Source organism: Syngnathoides biaculeatus, chromosome 6 (assembly GCF_019802595.1).
Source record: "Syngnathoides biaculeatus isolate LvHL_M chromosome 6, ASM1980259v1, whole genome shotgun sequence".
NCBI classification, from domain to species: domain Eukaryota; kingdom Metazoa; phylum Chordata; class Actinopteri; order Syngnathiformes; family Syngnathidae; genus Syngnathoides; species Syngnathoides biaculeatus.
The window spans coordinates 5,198,634-5,218,397 of record NC_084645.1 but is presented as its reverse complement, the minus strand read 5'-3'; the positions used below and the strand labels follow the sequence as shown (position 1 = coordinate 5,218,397).

The 19,764-nt window shown below is 46.9% G+C and overlaps 1 protein-coding gene across 6 annotated transcripts in view; it reads right to left on the bottom strand.

Annotated features, from left to right (window-relative positions):
* LOC133502463 (cytosolic carboxypeptidase 4) overlaps nucleotides 1–19,764 on the bottom strand; it is a 213,804-nt gene that overhangs the window by 168,768 nt on the left and 25,272 nt on the right. For all 6 annotated transcript variants that reach the window (XM_061823276.1, XM_061823278.1, XM_061823274.1 and 3 more), the window contains one exon: nucleotides 18,328–18,391. In XM_061823276.1, coding sequence (XP_061679260.1) covers nucleotides 18,328–18,391 — 64 coding nt within the window. The remainder of the gene's footprint in view (nucleotides 1–18,327; nucleotides 18,392–19,764) is intronic.

Here is a 19,764-nt window from a genome sequence, read left to right as displayed (position 1 = left end):
GAGGAAGCCCTCCATGACGCGTTTTACGAGGGACTGTCCCCACAGATCCGTGGTCACTTCGTGGCCATGGATCTTCCGCCTTCGCTTAACTCCCTCATCGCATTGGCCCTCAAGGTGGACCAGCGCCTCACCGTGCAGAGACAGATGGAGGGCCTGAGGGAGGAGGAGAGGGAGAGTCGCAGTCCGGTTGTTTCCGCTTCCCGGCCACCCGTGTTGTCAGCTTCACCGGAAGCCATGCAAGTGGAGGGGCTTGGCAGCTCAGCGGAGGAGCGCTTACGTCGGCGACGAGAGGGACGCTGTTTTTACTGGGGGCGTTTGGGACACTTGATCGCCCGTTGCCCGACTCGACCAGGGCATTCTGACATCAGGATCGCTACTCCGGTGAGTGTGCGGTACACCGCGACGGGGTCAGAGAGGTCCCTTCTTCACCTCACCTTGGGAACGGACTCCCGTTCATGCTCTGTGACGGCTTTCATAGATTCTGGGTCGGAAGCAAACCTGATAAATCCCCGCGTGGTCGAGGAGCTGGGGGCGGCAATCTTCCCCACACAACGGTTTCGTCACGCCTATGCCGCCAACGGCAAGTTCCTTTGTCGGGTTACACATCGTACTCAGACGCTACGTATGAGCTTTCCGGACGCTCACTCGGAGCGAATTAGCTTTCATGTCTTCGACGCACGTAGTAGCGACATCATCTTGGGCAGTCCGTGGCTCAAAGAACATAATCCGCACATAGATTGGACCACGGGTCAGATCAAGACTTGGGGTGAGGACTGTCTCAGTCGTTGTTTCGCTGTCTGGAGAGACAGGGGTATTCAAGTCGCGCCGGTTCGGCTAACAGAACCTGGTACCGCCCTGGACCTGACCGCAGTGCCCTCCTGCTATCATGACCTACGGGAGGTCTTCTCTGAATCTAAGGCAAAGTCTCTACCGCCACATCGGTCATACGACTGCGCGATTGAACTCCTGCCAGGCACCTTCCCTACCAGAGGGAAACTGTTCTCTTTAACAGGACCAGAGCATCAAGCCATGAGGGACTACATCGAGGACTCGCTGGCAGCCGGACTCATTCGCCCCTCATCTTCACCAGCCGGTGGGTTTTTTTTTTTTTTGTCAAGAAGAAGGACTCCATGCTGCGACCCTGCATCGACTACCGAGGACTGAACGACATCACAGTCAAGAACAGGTACCCTTTGCCGCTTATCTCAACAGCATTCGAACTCCTCCAGGGAGCCCGGATCTTCACCAAGCTCGACTTGCGCAGCGCTTACCATCTGGTGCCGATTCGGGAACGGGATGAGTGGAAGACGGTGTTCAACACCCCCACAGGGCACTATGAGTATCTTGTGATGCCCTTTGGACTGACAAACGCTCCGGCCGTCTTTCAGAACTTCATTAACGACGTGCTCCGGGAGTTCCTGAACAGATCTGTCTTTGTTTACCTGGATGACATTCTCATCTTTTCAGCAGACCTAGCCTCTCACATTCAACAAGTCCAAGAGGTGCTCCGGCGTCTGCAGCAGCACCAATTATACGTGAATATGGATAAGTGTGAGTTCCATCAGGCATCCGTGTCCTTCCTGGGCTTCGTCCTGGCTGAGGGAGAGATACGGATGGATCCCGGGAAGGTCGACGCAGTGCTGCGGTGGCCTACCCCCACCAACAGGAGGGACGTGCAGAGGTTCTTGGGATTTGCCAATTTCTATAGGAAATTCATAAGGAACTTCAGTTCCGTGGCCGCTCCTCTGCATTCGCTCACTTCGCCAAATACCACCTTCGACTGGTCCGGGACCTGCCAGGAGGCCTTTGGCAGGCTCAAGGCAAGTTTCACTACTGCGCCCGTTCTCATTATTCCGGATCCCGATAACCAGTTTGTGGTGGAGGTGGATGCATCGAATTCAGGAATCGGAGCAGTCTTGTCGCAGAGGAGTCCCAGGGATGGAAGGATTCACCCGTGCGCGTTCCTGTCTAGAAAGTTGACCCCGGCAGAGAGGAACTACGACATGGGAGATAAGGAACTGCTGGCGGTCAAGAGCACGTTGGAGGAGTGGCGGCACTGGCTGGAGGGCTCGCAAGTACCGTTCGTTGTCTTCACGGACCATAAGAACCTTGAATACCTGAAGTCCGCGAGGAGGTTGAACGCCGGTCAGGCCAGGTGGGCTCTATTTTTCACCCGCTTCCACTTTAAGGTGTTTTACCGCCCAGGCTCCAAAAACGGCAAGCCGGATGCACTCTCACGGATCCACGAGGGAGGGCGCACTAATTCAGACGCCGCCACTATCCTGCCAGCGGGGTGCTTCATGTCCGGGTTCACTTGGTCGATCGAGTTGCGGGTGAAGGAGGCCCTGGAAGAGACACCGCCACCCGCGGATTGTCCGTCGGGCCGTCTTTTCGTCATCCCATCTCTGCGGGGAGACGTCATCAACTGGGCCCATACCAACAAGACGGTCTGCCACCCGGGAATGGCGAAGACACGGTCAGTGGTCGAACAAAGGTTCTGGTGGCCTAACCTCAGCAAGGATGTAAGGGAGTTCGTCAACGCCTGCCCGGTGTGTGCTGCCAATAAAACTTCCCGCCTACGGCCCGTTGGTGAGTTGCAACCCCTGTCCATCCCCTTTCGTCCGTGGTCACACATCGCGATGGACTTCGTTACCGGCCTGCCGCCTTCACAAGGGAACACAGTGGTGGTGCTGTCCATAGTGGACCGTTTCTCCAAGATGGTCCACTTCGTGCCGCTCCCGAAGATCCCGTCGGCCAAGCAGACAGCCCAGTTGGTATTAGACGAGGTCGTCCGTTACCACGGTCTACCCCAGGACATCTTTTCAGACAGGGGTCCGCAATTCAGCGCCCGTTTCTGGAAGGAGTTCTGCAACCTCATCGGCGCTTCAGCAAGTCGGACATCGGGTCATCACCCAGAGTCTAATGGCCAGACTGAGAGGATTAACCAGGAATTAGAGACCGGTCTTCGATGTCTGGTATCCAGGGACCAGAGCACGTGGAGCCAGCACATCAAGTGGGTGGAGTATGCCCACAATTCCCTACCCTCCGCTTCAACAGGTATGGCTCCACTCCATGTCGTGCATGGGTATCCTCCGTCCGTGTTTCCTCCACTGGTCACAGAATCCACAGTTCCGTCGGCCCTGGCCGTGGTGCGACGCTGCAAACGGACCTGGGAAGCAGCTCGGAGGACACTGCTGCGCATGAGCAGCGCCTACAAGGCCGCAGCAGACCGCAAGAGGAGGGCCGCACCAGAGCTCAGAGTGGGACAGCGAGTGTGGCTCTCCACCAAAGATCTCCCGCTGCGGACGGAATCCCGCAAACTTGCTCCCAGGTTCGTTGGCCCGTTCCCTGTTTCCAAGGTCATTAACCCGGTCGCCGTCTCGTTGAAACTGCCCAGGTCGATGAGGGTGCACCCTACGTTCCACGTCAGCAGACTTCGCCCGAATCGCACGTCGTCGCTGGCTCCTCCGCTCAAGTCCCCCCCGCCCTCCCGCATGGTCGACGGTGGGTTGGTGTACACCGTGTGCCGGTTGCTGTCTTCCCGCCGCAGAGGGAGGGGGGTCCAGTACCTGGTGGACTGGGAGGGATATGGCCCAGAGGAGCGCTCTTGGATCCCCTCCCGCTTCGTCGTGGACCGCTCCCTCATCAGGGAGTTTCACGCGACTCACCCTGATGCGCCTGGGCCGTCCAGAGCCGGCCGTTGAGGGGGGGGTACTGTCATGATCCTGGATTCCAGCCAGGGCTGGGCGTGGCCGTCTAATCGGAAGGGTCACACCTGCGCCTCATGACCTCCGATTAGACCCAGTACATATAGGACCCGGGGGACGACAGAGACTCTGCTAGATCGTTGCCTCTCATGCCTCGTTCCCGCACTACCGTACTCCTGACGTCTACCTCCCGTGTACCGACCAACGCCTGTCTCCCGACTTACCCCGTAAGCCTGCTGTTACTGATCTTGCTGCTTGTTTGGACTGACTCCCTGGTAACCGACATTGGAACGAATAAAGGCTTATTCCGCACTGCTTACCTCTTACCTGAGTCGTGCATTTGGGTCCACCCCCGAGTCTTGTCCATGACAATATCCTTTTACAATTTTCTTCATAATGTGTTTTGGATGTTTTGGATAAGATGACCTTTTTCCTCTTTGAGTTGCGGGTACGTGTATATTATATTATATATTATATTATTATTATATTATATTATATTATATATTATATTATATTATATTATATTATATTGCAATGTTTGGGTTAAATGGCGTGGGAAATTTTGCTGGTTTTAGTTTGGGTAGGGGTGAGTGATTGGCTTCGTAATGTTTTGGAAGGGGTAGGCCAAGGCCACCTAACAATTACTGGGGGCCAGACCAGTCAATGATACGAAGCCATTATTCTCTGCAGCTAGCTCCACTCCTCTTGTTCATACGACTCAACAACAAACCCCAGTTATCATGACTGAGGCGCCGAGTAACATAAGTACTGATCTGGCAAAACAGATTGGTGATAGTCTCACACCAAATCTCAGCACCATACACAACCGCAGTTGCAGCCAGTTTCCTGTCCGCCAGCAGAAAATTGTCGTTCAGGCAGACGCTAAGGCACCTCCATACTTTAGGGGTGACTGCACAGATGCATTCTCTATTTATGAATGGGAGGATATGATGAAGTGTTACCTATCTGGAATGGACTGTAAAACACCTACAGGAATGTTTGACCTGACAATGTCCAGGTTGACTGGAAATGCTCGAGATTTGGTCAGTTGTTGCGCAGCAGCCCTGCATTGAGTGGGGCTGAGATGCTGACTGCTGTGTTTGTCATTCTTATGTCCAACTTCAGTGAGGTGACTTTGTCCAGCCTGCCCATGAAGGAGTTTTGCAACACCGTTCTGTGGGCTGTTGAAGATGCCATGGATTACTGGATCTGCTTCAACAACTGTATTGATGCTGTACATGAGTGCCTTCATGCTTCATTCAGGCAGGGCAAACTGGTGAAGGTCCCCACTGTAGAAGTTGTCATAATGTTTATTAACCATTGTCCTAATCCTAGTCTCGCCCTATCTTTTTAACTGAAGGCTCCCAAGGAAAGACCTGTAACTGAGGTCCAGCACTGGCTGGATAGTCATGTGACAAAATGTTCCATATGTTGCTGCCCCTGGTCAGGGTTCGATTGATGTCATCGGCTGCAGAGCTGTTCCAGTGCTTTTCTCAGTGAGGTATGAGAATACATCCCACCCTATGCCCTCCCTCTCATCCACTGCAGCCATTGGCTAATCTCAGTCACCTGGCGGTGCTGTAAATCAATGTCTACCTTTAGCTTCTTGCCCCTTGCCTCAGATGCAGGCTGCTCCACTGTCTCCTGTTGCTTCTGGTCCCTCAGTAGTCAATCCCTGCCATCAACAGATGGTGGCTATGTTTGACAAAGTTCTGTCTTTGTAAACTGCTTCTCTTTCTATTGGTCAATGGCGTGCCAATCGGCACAGTCCTCCCCTTGGCCTGCAGGGTGCTCAACATACATCACGCAGAGTTTGTGTCTGAGCGAAGCACTGAATCAATTCACACTGTAGGCCATACATACGGGCTGTGTCTGAATTGTTACAGTCCTGGACATGTGAGGTATCAATGCTCACAGACTTCAAGAAATCCAGCCGCATCATTGCGCCCTTCTTCCACACCCACTTTAAACTAGGCAACCCATGTGACAAGAAGGGCAGTATGGGCAACATTCAAGACACGCTCACCAGTACCTGAGATCTTTGGTCTGTGTACATGAACTGTTCCAATATATACCCCGCTGACAAGACAGTAATCATGGTGGGGTCACATAGAGTTGAAGGAGTGAGTGAGTTGTTTTATTATCCAGTCTCTATCAGTGGCCAGTCCGTCCTTCCTCAACCCGGTGCCCACCAGCTTCGGTGAGAAGACGAGCCCACCTGCTTCTTGTTGTGCTGATTCCTGTCGGTATATATTGTCATGTCTGTGGCCTGGCCCTTCGCCAGATCGTTGTACCTTGATGCCACATTCCTGCAATTCCATGTTCTTGTCTTTGAGTCTTTGTGTACCGAACCCTTCCCCATTGATAACCTTGCCTCTTTGCCTTTTGATTCTGGCACTATTGCCTGTTTGGACTGCCTGCCTGTGTATCAACCTCAGATTGAAAAAATACGCTCCGCGAACTGTACCTGGTCTTGTGAGTCATGCATCTTGGGTTCTGCCTTGAGTTCTGGGTATGACAAAACGATCTGGCCACAACATGGACCCAGCCTACTCTGATCCGGTGCCCAAGGCTCTCCAAATCAAGGGCTTCGCTTCGCCTAACATGAAGAATGTTTCCTGACATTTGGCCGCCAGTTGGAGCAGCAGGACAACATGTTGCAGCAGGTAATGGCACGGCTTAATTTTATGCTTGTACCTTCCCCCTACTGGTCGCCAGCCCGGCGCTGGTCACAGCCGTGGAATCCTCGCGTCTCCACGAGTCAGTCTCCGGCAGGAGAGGGGTTCTTTTTCATGCAAAAGAAGGATAAGACCCTGCGGCCCTGTATAGACTATCAAACATTGAACAGCATTACGGTAAAGAACAGGTAGCCGCACCCCCTCATGCCACAAACTTTAGTATGCACTCCAAAAGGGGGCCAAGTTTTTTTCCGAGCTAGACTTGAGAAGTGGATACCACCCAGTGAGGATACGAGAGGGGGATGAGTGGAAAAAGGCATTCAACATGTTCAACTGTCATTAGAAATATTTGATTATGCCTTTTGGAATCACGAATGCCCCTGCAGTGTTTCAGAGCTTTGCCAAGGACATTTCACGGGAAGTGCTCAACATAAGTGTTTTTTGTGTACCTAGATGATATTCTGTTATTCTCCCTGGACAAAAAATCCCGTGTCGGGCACATTCGAGCATTACTACAGTGGTTGCTGCTTCATGACTTATATAACAAGGCCGAAAAGTGTGAGTTCCACCAATCATTTGTATCATTCCTGGGCTTCGTAATGGCAGTGGGTGAGAATGTTTGGGTCCCCACAAGGTCGAGACTGTTCTACATTGGTCCCCTTCTACTGCTCGCAGAGGTTCATAGGGTTCACCAACTTCTCCCGTTAAATTCACCCGGAACTTTAGACTGGTCGCAGCCCCATTACATAAACTAACCTCACCCCACAATTCCTTCAATTGGAACCCAGCATGTCAAGCGACCTTCCGAAAGCTCAAGTCCAGCTTTACCTCCGCTACAATTCTTGCCTTGCCAGATCCCAATCAGCAGTTTGTCACAGAGGTAGATGCATTGGATTTGGGCATAAGGGCCGTCCTCTCACAGAGGAGTCCCAACGATGGGAGATTGGACCCTGCATGTTTTTCGCAAAAAAACTGCCTTCCGCAGAATGAAATTTTGACATTGGGGCCCGGGAGCTTTTAGCAGTCAAAGCAGCATTGTCTGAATGAAGACACTAGCTAGAAGGAGCACAGGTTCCATTCCTGCTGTTAACCGACCATAAGAACTTAGAATATCTTCAGGCTAAAGACACGCTAAAGGGTTCTCGCAGTCCCAAAGGGTGCCCAGCTGACAGGCTGTATATCGGCCCCCCTACTGAGGGGTAGAGTAGTTGAATGCGCCCACACCAATCTTACAGTTTTCCACCCGGGAATTGCCAAAATGCAGTCAGTTATAGAATAACACTTTTGATGGCCAAACATAAAAAAAATGACCTCAGGGAGTTCGTCAATGCGTGTCCTGCTTATGCGGCAAATAAACCCTCCCGCCAACAACCCTTAGGGGAGTTATAACTTCTGTCCGTCCCTCGATGGCCATGGTCACACATGTTTCTCCGTTCTTCCAAAATGGTTCACTTCATTGCGTTGCCTAAATTCCCTTCTACAAAACAGACGATGGAGCTTATAATGACTAACATATTCAGGTTGCATGGACAGGGGGCCCCAGTTCATTTCACGGTTCTGGAAGGAGTTTTGTTCCCTAATAGGGGCCACAGTTGGGCTTTCCTCAGGCCATCATCCGGAAACCAATGGCCAGACCGAACGCATAAAACAAGACCTGGCGACAGGGCTCCGGTGTCTTGAGTCTTGGTATCCGGGCTCTTGGAGCCAACAACTAATTTGGGTATAATACTCTCACATTTCTCTTCCCTCAGCCTCCACTGGATTGTGCCTTTTCATATTGTGCAAGGTTGTCCACTCTCTCTTTTTCCATCTGTAGACTCTGACTCATCAGTGTCATCTGCGTTTGCCATTATGAGGCACTGCAAGAGAACCTGTGAGCGAGCCCGACAGATGCTGCTATGCAAGAGGTGTTCGTAAATGGCTGTCGAGGATCGTAAGAGCGCCAGCACAGGCCTACAGAGTGGGTCAGCGGATCTGGGTGTTAGCTAAGAACCTTGAACTCTGAGTGGAGTCTTGGAAGCTGTCTCACAAATTCTTTGATCCTTTCCTGATTACCAAAGTAATCAATATGGTCACTATGAGATTGGGACTTCCAAAGTTGATGCGGGTCCACCTGAACTTTCATGTCAGCCTGCTCAAGCCTGCTCAGGTGTCCTTGCTGATGTGTTCACCTGTGTTCCTGTTGAGGATATTCCCATTGCCCAAGGGCTGTGCAAATTACGGTATGACCATCTGACCAGCTCTACTCCATCAGTGAGTGCAACACCTGACCTATCGCAACAGCTTAAAAACTGTGGGTTGTGTGACCTCAACATCAGTGGCTATGAGGTGTCAGATGAATGGAAGACGAAGTTACCTAAGATGGTGTTTTGCTATCAAGATGTAGTCTCTAAGGACAAGCTCGACTGTGGTGAAGCCAAGATTAGGTTCATCGTATTAACCTCACTGATAAACGCCACTTTTGGCTTTACTTCCGATGTATTGCCCCAGCACACTATCAGCTAAGAGATGTTTTGTCAGAAATGTTTCTCTATGTGCCCCGCAGTTGGCTCGCAACCACTTCAGGGTGTATCCTACCTCCTGCCCGTTGACAGCTGGGATAGACTCCAGCACTCCAGTGACCCTTGCGAGGATAAGCAGCAATGAAAATGGATGGATGGATGGATGGATGGATGGATGGATGGATGGATGGATGGATGGATGGATGGATGGATGGATGGATGGATGGATAGCTGATATTGCTGATTTAACTTGCTGTGGCTGTGAATTTGGTTTGGGCATTATTGTTTTTTTCAGTTTTGGGGAAGTTTTGTTTTACTGATGTTTTTTAATTTAGTGTAATTCTGGAGGGGTTAATTTAACCAGGTCAATCTGTGTGTTGAATGAAGTTTTTATCCATGAAACTAAATCTGTTACTGCCTGACAAGAAAATCCCTCCAGCTCCAGAGTAAACTGTGCAATAGCTCATCCTCTTTAATATGTTTCTTTTTCTGTTTGGCATTCTTCAGAGGTAGTACTTACTATGTGAGGAGTTTAAGGACTTTTCCCTGGTTTATTCTACTGATGACAAGTTGAGAAATAACTAACAGATTAATGGTTGTTATCAATTAATCTCTATTAGGAGATCAGGAGATGCTCAGCCCTGCTTTTATGTCACGTACACTTGACTATTGTGATGGTCTTCTGACTGGACTCTCCAAAAAGAGCATTATAGAGCTGCAGCTCATTCAGAATACTGCAACTCGGATTATGACAAGAACAAAGAGATCAGAACATATCACCCTAATTCTAAAGCCTTTATACTGGCTTCCTGTCAGGTTTAGAATAGATTTTAAACTTCTGCTACTGGTAAATGTCCTGAAGAAATGCTAATGGAATACAAATACAGTAGAGCTCCGAGAAAGACTGATCGAGGTCAAATAGTGGAGCGCAGAGTCCAAAGCATTCCCAACAACATCATGGTTGTCACCCCAAAGTTTGAATGTTTTTAAATCCAAGTATTTTTTTTCACATGCTTTTTTGAGTATTTCCACGTTTCAATATTTCTTGCACTGTACTCGGTTTGAATTCTATTTTTATTTTTTAAATTAGATCTTTTTGTTTTGAATGCTGTCGGTCATAGAAGCACATTGAGTTACCTTGTGCATTAAATGTGCTATACAAATAAATTTGCTTTGCTGGTTTGCTTTGCTATGAAATACTATTAACTACTATTAAATAATTAATTAGTAGTTAATTCATGAACCTCTCATCTTTCCCACAGCTTCTCAAAATATAATGCAAGTTCGAGACGATGCAATCTTATTAACATTTCATTCTTGAACATTTCTGCACATTTGTTAACTTGGAATATTCGCTGGAAAGAATATTAGCCTGGTTGCTCAACTCAGTGACAGTTCATAGCTTGGCTCAACTATTCGGTCTTTGAACTTTGATTCTGTGTTGATTGTTTTATTTTTGTGTTGTGTTGTTGTGTGTGACTAAATTGTCTTAAACGCAATACAACTGCTTTATCATATTTTGCTGGTTTGAGTTTGGGGATTTTAGTCTGAATTCACACGTAACAAAATTGGGGGCTCGTCCAGGATCAACTTCATTTGACATTTGAGACATCTGTTTAAAAGCGCTAATATTTTTTGGTGCATATTTGCAACTTAAACTGTGAAGCTAACAAAATGGAGTTTAGACTTGAGCACTTCATTAGGTCCCCTAACCCTGAATCAGTCTGAGCTTCTGCAACTTGCTAGTCATTTCCGACTTGGTGCCAAACCTTCTTCTTCATCTTCCTTTCCTTCCGGCTTGTCCCGTTAGGGGTCGCCACAGCGTGTCATCTTTTGCCATCTTAGCCTATCTTCTGCATCTTCCTCTCTAACCCCAACTGCCCTCATGTCTTCCCTCACCACATCCATAAACCTTCTCTTTGGTCTTCCTCTTGCTCTTTTGCCTGGCAGCTCCATCCTCAGCACCCTTCCACCAATATACTTACTCTCTCGCCTCTGAACATGTCCAAACCATCGAAGTCTGCTCTCTCGAATATTGTCTCCAAAACACCCAACTTTGGCTGTCCCTCTAATGAGCTAATTTTTAATCCTATCCAACCTGCTCACTCCGAGCGAGAACCTCAACAACTTCATTTCTGCTACCTCGAGTTCTGCTTCGTGTTGTTTCTTCAATGCCACTGTATCTAATCCGTACATCATGGCCAGCCTCACCACTGTTTTGTAAACTTTGCCCTTCATCCTAGCAGAGACTCTTCTGTCACATAACACACCAGACACCTTCCGCCAGCTGTTCCAACCTGCTTGGAACCGTTTCTTCACTCCCTTACCAAACTCACCATTGCTCTGGATTGTTGACCCTAAATATTTGAAGTCCTCCACCCTCGCTATCTCTTCTCCCTGTAGCCTCACTCTTACCCCTCCACCTTTCTCATTCATGCACAGATATTCTGTTTTACTTCAGCTAATCTTCATTCCTCTCCTTTCCAGTGCATGTCTCCATCTTTTTAATTGTTCCTCTGCATGCTCCCTGCTTTCACCGCAATCACAATATCATCTGCGAACATCATGGTCGAAGGAGATTCCAGTCTAACCTCATCTGTCAGCCTATCCATTACCACTGCAAACAGGAACGAGCTCAGAGCTGATCCCTGATGCAGTCCCACCTCCACCTTAAATTCTTCTGTCACACCTAAGGCACACCTCAGCATTGTTCTGCTGCCATCATACATGTCCTGGACTATTTTAACATACTTCTCTCCCACACCAGACATCAACAAGGCAAATAATGCATCTGTGGTATTCCTTCTAGGCATGAAACCATTCTGTTGCTCGCAGATACTTACTTCTGTCCTGAGTCTAGCCTCCACTACTCTTTCCCATAACTTCATTGTGTTGCTCATCAACTTTATTCCTCTATAATTCCCACAGCTCTGTACATCGCATTTGTTCTTAAAAATCGGAACTAGAACACTTTTCCTCCATTCTTCAGGCATCTTTTCGCCCGCTAGTATTCTGTTGAATAAGTTGGTCAAAAACTCCACAGCCATCTCTCCAAATTGCTTCCATACCTCCACCGGTATCTCATCAGGACCAACTGCCTTTCCATTTTTCATCCTTTGTAGTGCCTTTCTGACTTCACCCTTAGTAATCATTGCCACTTCCTGGTCCTTCACACTTGCCTCTTCAACTCTTCCTTCTCTCTCATTTTCTTCAGTCATCAACTTATAAAAAGTATTCTTATAAAGTATTCTTTGCTTCTATTTAGCACACTACTGGCACCAGTCAACACATTTCCATCTCTATCCTTAATCACCCTTACCTGCTGCACATCCATCCCATCTCTATCCCTCTGTCTGGCTAACCTGTAGAGATCCTTTTCTCCTTCTTTCGTGTCCAACCTGGTGTACATGTCTTCATATGCCTCTTGTTTAGCCTTTACCACCTCACCCTTTGCCTTACGTCACATCTCAATGTACCCCTTTAGCCTCTCCTCAGTCCTCTCTGTGTCCCAGTTCTTCTTCGCTAATCTCTTCCCTTGTATGACTACCTGTATTTTGGGGTTCCACCGATAAATCTTCTTCTCCCCTTTCCTATCAGAAGACACCAAGTACTCTCCGGCCTGTCTCTCTGATCACTCTCTGATCAACTTGACTGTAGTAGTCCAGTCTTCCTAGTGCTCCTCCTGTGTCACCTCTTTCCGAAAGGCTGCACAACATTCTTCCTTTCTCAGCTTCCACCACATGGTTCTCTGCTCTATCTTTGTTTTCTTAATCTTCCTACCCACCACCAGTCATCCTACACACCACCATCCTATGCTGTCGAGCTACACTCTCCCCTGCCACTACTTTACAGTCAGTAATCTCCTCCAGATTACATTGTGAGCACAAAATATGGCCCCGTAGCTCAGTGGTTAGAGCACTGGTTTGGTAAACCAGGGGTTGTGGGTTCATATCCCACTGGGGCCTCCACTCCCTGAGAAGGCTTGTGTCAGGAATGGCATCTGGTGGGAAAAATTATGCCAAACATATATGTGTGTTCATCTGAGATGACACACTGTGGCGACCCCGAAAGGGACAAGCTGAAAGAAACTTACTTTACTCCTAATCATCATGTCAACCAACTCCTGAGCTTTTCCTGTCATAGTCCCAACATTCAAAGTCCCTACACTCAGTTGTAGGCTCTGTGCATTCCTCTTTATCTTCTGACGATGGATCCGGTTTCTTCCCCTTCTTTGTCTTCGACCCACAGTAGCTGAATTTCCACTGACGCCCTGCAGGTTAGCAGTGCCGGGGGCGGGCGTTGTTTACTCGGGCCACGACCGAGCCGGTATGGGATTCTTATATTATTATTATTATATTATATATATTTGTTTAGCACAGTTTTTACGCCGGATGCCCTTCCTGATGCAACCCTCTGCATTTTTCCGGACTTGGGACCGGCCTACAAATTGCACTGGTTTGTGCCCCCATAGGGCTGCATTGACTTGGTGCCAAACCTGGTATGAGAAAATTTCAAATTTTGAAAATTGTTCTGAGTCATAACACTGATGAGAGGATTTTTGTTCCTGATGTTTTGGCCTTGGTAGAAGAGGAACCTTCAGACGTTTTGGAATTAAAGAAACTGGAATTACAACTTCAGATTGAAAAAGAGAGAGGAAGGAAAGGCATAGAACTTCAAAAACTCGAATGTGACAAAGAGATTAAACTCAAGAAACTTGAAATGTCCTCTGTTTTGGTCAGTTCTTCATCTTTTGATGTTACACAGTATGCCACAATGGTCCCTCCTTTCAATGAAAAACAAGTTGATAAATCCTTCCTCTACTTTGACAAAGTAGCTGAAAATCTCAAGTGGCCTAAAGAGTCATGGACTATGCTATTGCAAATAGTCTTAAAAGGAAAAGCTCAGGATGCATATTCTGCCCTTTCTGTCGAGCAAAGTTCTGATTATGATTTTGTCAAAAAGACCCTCCTGGAAGTTTATGAGTTAATGCCCGAAGCATACCGTCAGAAATTTAGAAGTACTCAAAAAAGGGACAATGAGAGCTTTGTAAAATTTGCTAGAGAAAAGGAAACTTTGTTTGATAGGTGGTGTAGTTCAAAGGGGTCTTTAAATTGGCAGAGTTTGACACAATTAGTTTTGATGGAGGAATTTAAGCAGTGTGCTCTGTCCAATCTCAGGATTTACTTGGATGAACGGACTCTTAATAATTTACATGATGCAGCAGTGTTGGCAGATTATTTTTTGACTCACAAGAGTTCTTTTCAGTCTCCTAGCAATTCCAATTTTTGTCGCCAAAAGACTGTTTCTCACCCAGAGTCAAGTGATGATAAGGCAGCTTCAAATTCTCAGGATAAAGGACCTGTCTGTGCCTATTGTAAGAATCCCGATCACTTGATTTCTGTTTGTAAAAAGCTCAAATACAAAAATCAGTCCATGGTTTCCCCAATAGCCTGTGCATACATCACACATCAGCCTTCCTTACCAGGTGGTTCTGAGGAGAGTTTTGGTTCTGACAAAGAACTTTCAGATTCTGGAGTTTCAGTGAAGTTGTTGCCTTTTATTCACAATGGTTCAGTTTCACTTATGGCAGATAATTCTACCCCAAGGCCAGTTACTATTCTGAGGGACACTGGAGCTCTGCATTCTCTGATTTTGAAGGATGTTTTGCCTTTTTCTGCAGTCTTCAGCTAACTCAGATAGTATTATTAAGAGTGTAAGTGGCTCTTCTCTTGTTCCGTTGCATTTTGTGAATTTGACACCATCATGGTTGGTGTTCTTGACTCTCTTCCAGTTCCGGATGTTGATTTGTTGATTGGCAACAATCTTATGGCGACACAAGTTGTCACTGTTTCTCTGGAGTGTTTGCCCAATACAGAGCAATTGGAGTATGACGTTCCGGGTACTTTTCCGTCTTATGCATTGATGTCAAAAGACATTTTTCCAAGACGTCTTTGCCGAATGATTCCATTTTTGATTTATCAGATAAATTCATGGTTCATTCTGTAGCGTCAGAGGCTGATGACTTATCTACAAACACCTCAGGTCCTACTGATAAGTCTGAAAATTTGTTGAACAACAAACAAGTCAGTTGCATTGCAACAACACTTTCCTCCCCAGTTACTGATTGTACAGTTGATGATGATGCAAGCGTCAATGACAATGTTGAAGATGTTGTTATCGATGTCAAGTTGGATGATATGCGTGATAATGCTTCACCAAGATTGTGCAATTCTGATGTGATAGCTCACCTTGATGAGAAATTGACACATTTGTCAGCTGACCAGAAAGCTGAAATGTCATGTCTGCTTTTTGAGTTTTCTCACCTGTTTCCAGATGTGCCTGGCCACACATGCCTGATTAGTCATGACATAGATGTGGGTGATGCTGTGCCTGTGAAACAACACCCATATCAAATGAATCCTGCGAAGAGTGAGATTTTGCAGAAGGAGGTGCAGTACATGCTGGACAATGACATTATAGAACCAAGTCACAGTCCATGGAGTTCACCTAGTGTACTTGTGCCCAAGCGTGGTGCTTCTACACTAACATGAAAACTGTCAATGTACTGTCACAAGCTGACTCTTACCCTCTTCCGAGAGTGGATGATTGCATTGATCACATCAGTCAAGCTACATACGTAAGTTTGACCTTCTGAAGGGCTTCTGGCAGGTGCCGCTCACTGTCCCTGCAAAGACTATTGCGGCATTTGCTACACCTGACGAACTGTATCAATACAAAGTGATGCTGTTCAGCTTGAAAAATGCCCCAGCAACGTTCCAATGGCTCATCAACAATGTGACATCGGGTCAGGAGGCTGTCAAAGCCTACATGGATGATGTCATCGTTTACGCCATGGAAGGGAAATAGAATGTCCAAGTTGCAAAGTGTGAGTTTTGAAAGGCCCAGGTTGAGTTTCTGGGGCATGTTGTAGGGCACGGCCAGGCACAACCAGTTTGTGCTTGAATAAAGGCTATTGCACGCGCTGCATCACTCTCCAGGGTGTAAAGTTGTTTGATGTTTGGTACTTCTGTTTTATTTTTCTGTTTTCGTTTCTTTATTTTCTGTTTATTCTGATTTCTATTCTGTTTTGTCATGTTTTGTGTTGCTTAGTTTTATTACAACAGAAAGTTTCTTTGTAACGTTCTTTTCCTTAAGGGGGAGAGTGTTATGCGTGTGTGTATTTTTCTATACCCACACCTGCTCAGCCCCTCTCTCTGTAGGCAACTCTAGAGTGGAACAGAGTCCAACCCCTCTCAACAGGACTGGTACCAGCAATGTGTAGAGGCGAGTCTGACTTTATCTTGTTGAAACTTCTCGACCTCACACACCAGCTCGGTCTTCTTCCCTGCCAGAGAGGTGACATTGTATGTCCCTATAGCTAGTTTCTTTAGCCGTGGATCGGATCACCAAGGTCCCTGTCTTTTGCTACTGTCCAGCTCTTATTGCACCAGACCCCTATGTCTCCATGTTACCCTTTCAGGATGTCCCAACCGAGCCCCATGGTTGCAGGCCCAGCCACCAGGCACGCACCTTCGGCCCCATTTCCAGGCCTGGATCCAGTGCCCACTCTAGATAAAATATCTACAATGTGGCTTTTATTGGTTGATAAATAAAAAATGAAGTCAAGTAAGGATAAAGGTTTGACCTCATAAATTGAATAATCCTCATAATAATAACCCTCACCCCAGTATGCCCGGTGGCCATTCAGGTTACCCAAAGCGAGGAGGTTGGCTGATCAGTTCAGCAGGTCAGCCAGGACGCCAAGCACTAGGGTTCCTACACGGTCACAAAAGCAGATGCGAGGAGGCAAAGCAAGACCCAAACAGGAACAGGTGACAGCTGCAGCGAAACCCGAGGCAGGAGCAAGAGGCGGCAGCTGCTGCAGGTCGAGAATCACTGAGGTGTGGGCGAAAGGCAATGGTGGCTGCTACTGATCCTGATCGAGCCCAGCCGAGGCATGGGCAAGACACGGTGCATGGTCAGGCTCCACTGAGACATGAGTGAGAGGCGACTCGGGGTCAAGCTCCGCTGAGATGTGAGTGAGAGGCAGCTCAGGGTCAGGTCTTAGACATGAGTGAGTGGTGGATAGCACAGGCCGGAAAAAGACCATGTGGCGGCTGTTGCGGGTCAGGTGCTGCCGCTGATGCAAGACCAAGGGAGCAGCAGCTGGAAGCTGTTGTAACAGAAATGAGTGTATGTTGCACGCAGCGACTGCCACGGGTTGAGCATTGCTGAAGCATGAGCAGGAGACATCTTTGGGTTGAACGTCCCTGCTGAAGTGCATGAGCAAAGGTTAGTCACTGTGAACTTTTCGACAAAACATGAGAGAGAGGTGAATGCCACAGGCTGGGAGTTGTTGGAACAAAAACAAGAGGCAGCGGCTGGTCGATTGATCCCCTCTCCTGAGCCCGATCCATGAGAACCAACGAAGTGCACCACTCTGATTGATCCTTGAAAGGATGGTGGAAGGCAACACGATGTACTTAAAGGGTAGCTAATTGTTCCTCCTGCTGCACTTGAAGTTCAGCGTTTATCAGTCCACTGGGTCCATGCATGGGCAGTTTGTTCTGTCACGAACATGGGACAAGGGGTTGGATTTAAATGCAGGACTCTCAGGCATTGACTTGATATCAAGGGTAGTTTTATTTCAGGCACAGGTAATTCACAGCGAAGCAGTCAAAAAAAAAAAAAGGCAAAGGCACAAAAACACATGGCAAAAGGTGAGGTCCAAAAACAAGAAAACAAGGTTGGATTACTCTTAGACAAAAACAAGACTTGACTATATTTGGCTGTGGAGGCACAGGAACAGTTGGCCGTGACAGCCGAGCAAATACACTTGAAGAAGGTCGTAAAGTCACGCAGACTCATGCAGTTTCATACGACTTGGCCAAAGGTAATACAATACACAATTCTTAAATACATGTCTTAATTACAGCCAATGAGGTGTAAATACTGTACATGGCTTAATTAGAGCCAATGAGGTGCAGGCAAGGAGCTGCTGCCGGAGGCAGCCGCATATAGGGTAGTAGCCTGGCCACGCCCCTGACAGACTACACCCTAAACTGGTCACCAGTGAGTCGCAGGACACATATTGACACCATCACTGAGTGGGAACAAATCCCATGCTGCCCACACCAAAGCCAGGGGTGTGTATCATTAAACCAGACTTTGTTTTAGTTAAATTTCCCCTAGGTGTAATTGTGAGTGCAACTGTTGTTTGTCTCCATGTGCCCTGCGATTGGCTGGCAACAGGTTCAGAGTGTATCTTGCCTCCTCCCCGATGACAGCTGGGATTGTCTCCAACACTCCCGTGACCCTCATGAGGGTAAGCGGCTCAGAAATTGGATGGATGGAGGGATATTGGTTTGGAATTATTTTAATTAGTTTAGGAATACAGCATGTGGAAATATATGTATTCTTTGTATGATTTTCCAATCTTACCTGATGACAGAAGTTCTTCCAGGACATTGAGAACATTCAAAGTGCTCTCTGCATCCCCTGCATTCTGGAGAAAAAAAAGAAAAGCATCATTCTGATCAAAGAATATTCTATATTAGATGACTCCTTTCCAGTGTTCAGACATCTTGTTCATGTTGACAAAAATGGGCATGCAAGAGAAACTGTACCACAGAGTGCAGGGTTGGGATAAGCCTCTGTAAGCCTTTTGCTGAAAACACGAGGAGCAGCACCGTTATCAAAAGAACCGAGGGGTTGACTTTTTGTCCTTTCTGGTTTTCCTGCCTTGTTGTTTACAGGACAATATGTCATCTGGGTGAGCATATAGATGAGCTATAAATGGGGATTACTATTGTAATATCAAAGATTGCACTCACAATTTGGTCGTTCAGAACCAGACTCATTGGTTCCATTAGGTTTGGGGTTGATTCATGGATAGAGAGCAAGCCACCTTGTTGACAAAAGTGACACTCACTATCGGTAGGGGTAGTTGCTTGTTATTCAAACCCACCCATGAGCCGAGACGTTTGTGACTGAGAATTTCAGGTGGGCCTTAGCAAATCTGAATGAAAACAGATATTATGACACAAAAGCTTTTCAATAAAATAAATTTTGCCTGAATGTGTTTTACGCGTTTTACTGTACTATTTGCTAAAATATAATCTACAAAATACTGACTGGTTATGTTGATTGGAATGATTGATGATGAATCTACTATTTCTAGATTATCAAATATCAGATGACCAAATCTGAATGATCATATGTAGGATTGCTTACAATTGTTTAGAGCTAAACTGGCTAAACTCTGCTTTATGCCTCTTTATACAAAGGTTATGAGGTTCATTCAATAAATAAAGTGAATTTTTCATTGTAAGGACTTCTGATGCAGATAGAAGCTTAATTTGTTTTTTTTAAATATTTCTGTTTTACTTCTTTTTCGCATGGGTTTAATTTCTTTTGCAGATGAAAAAAAAAATGAATTTTGGCAATTAAAAAAGATGGCCGACCAAGAAGTATGCTCCAGGTTTAACAGCGGTAAGTTATCAAGTTTTTGTTTGCTGAATGACGCAAAATAGTTGAGATTCGCACCAACTGCATTATCCCACACCATTTTGAAAGTGTCTGCTGTAATCCAAAACAGAGGCCGCACACCAATCAAAATAACTCTGCAACGGTGGTCTTCGAGGCCCTCTGCTCAATTGAACTACTGGGCAACACAATCATACAAGACCACCATAAGTCCCTGTTTGAGATGTGGGAAAAGCGTGCATCCACACCTCAACCGACTATCAATGTCGAAGTAGGAATAATTGTGATCATAATTATCATACATTTGCTTTCAATAAATAAATGGTTTGCTCTGCCCTAGATAACGTGGCAGTCTCCTTGCAGGAGATAGCAAGAACAAAAACATCTAATCAT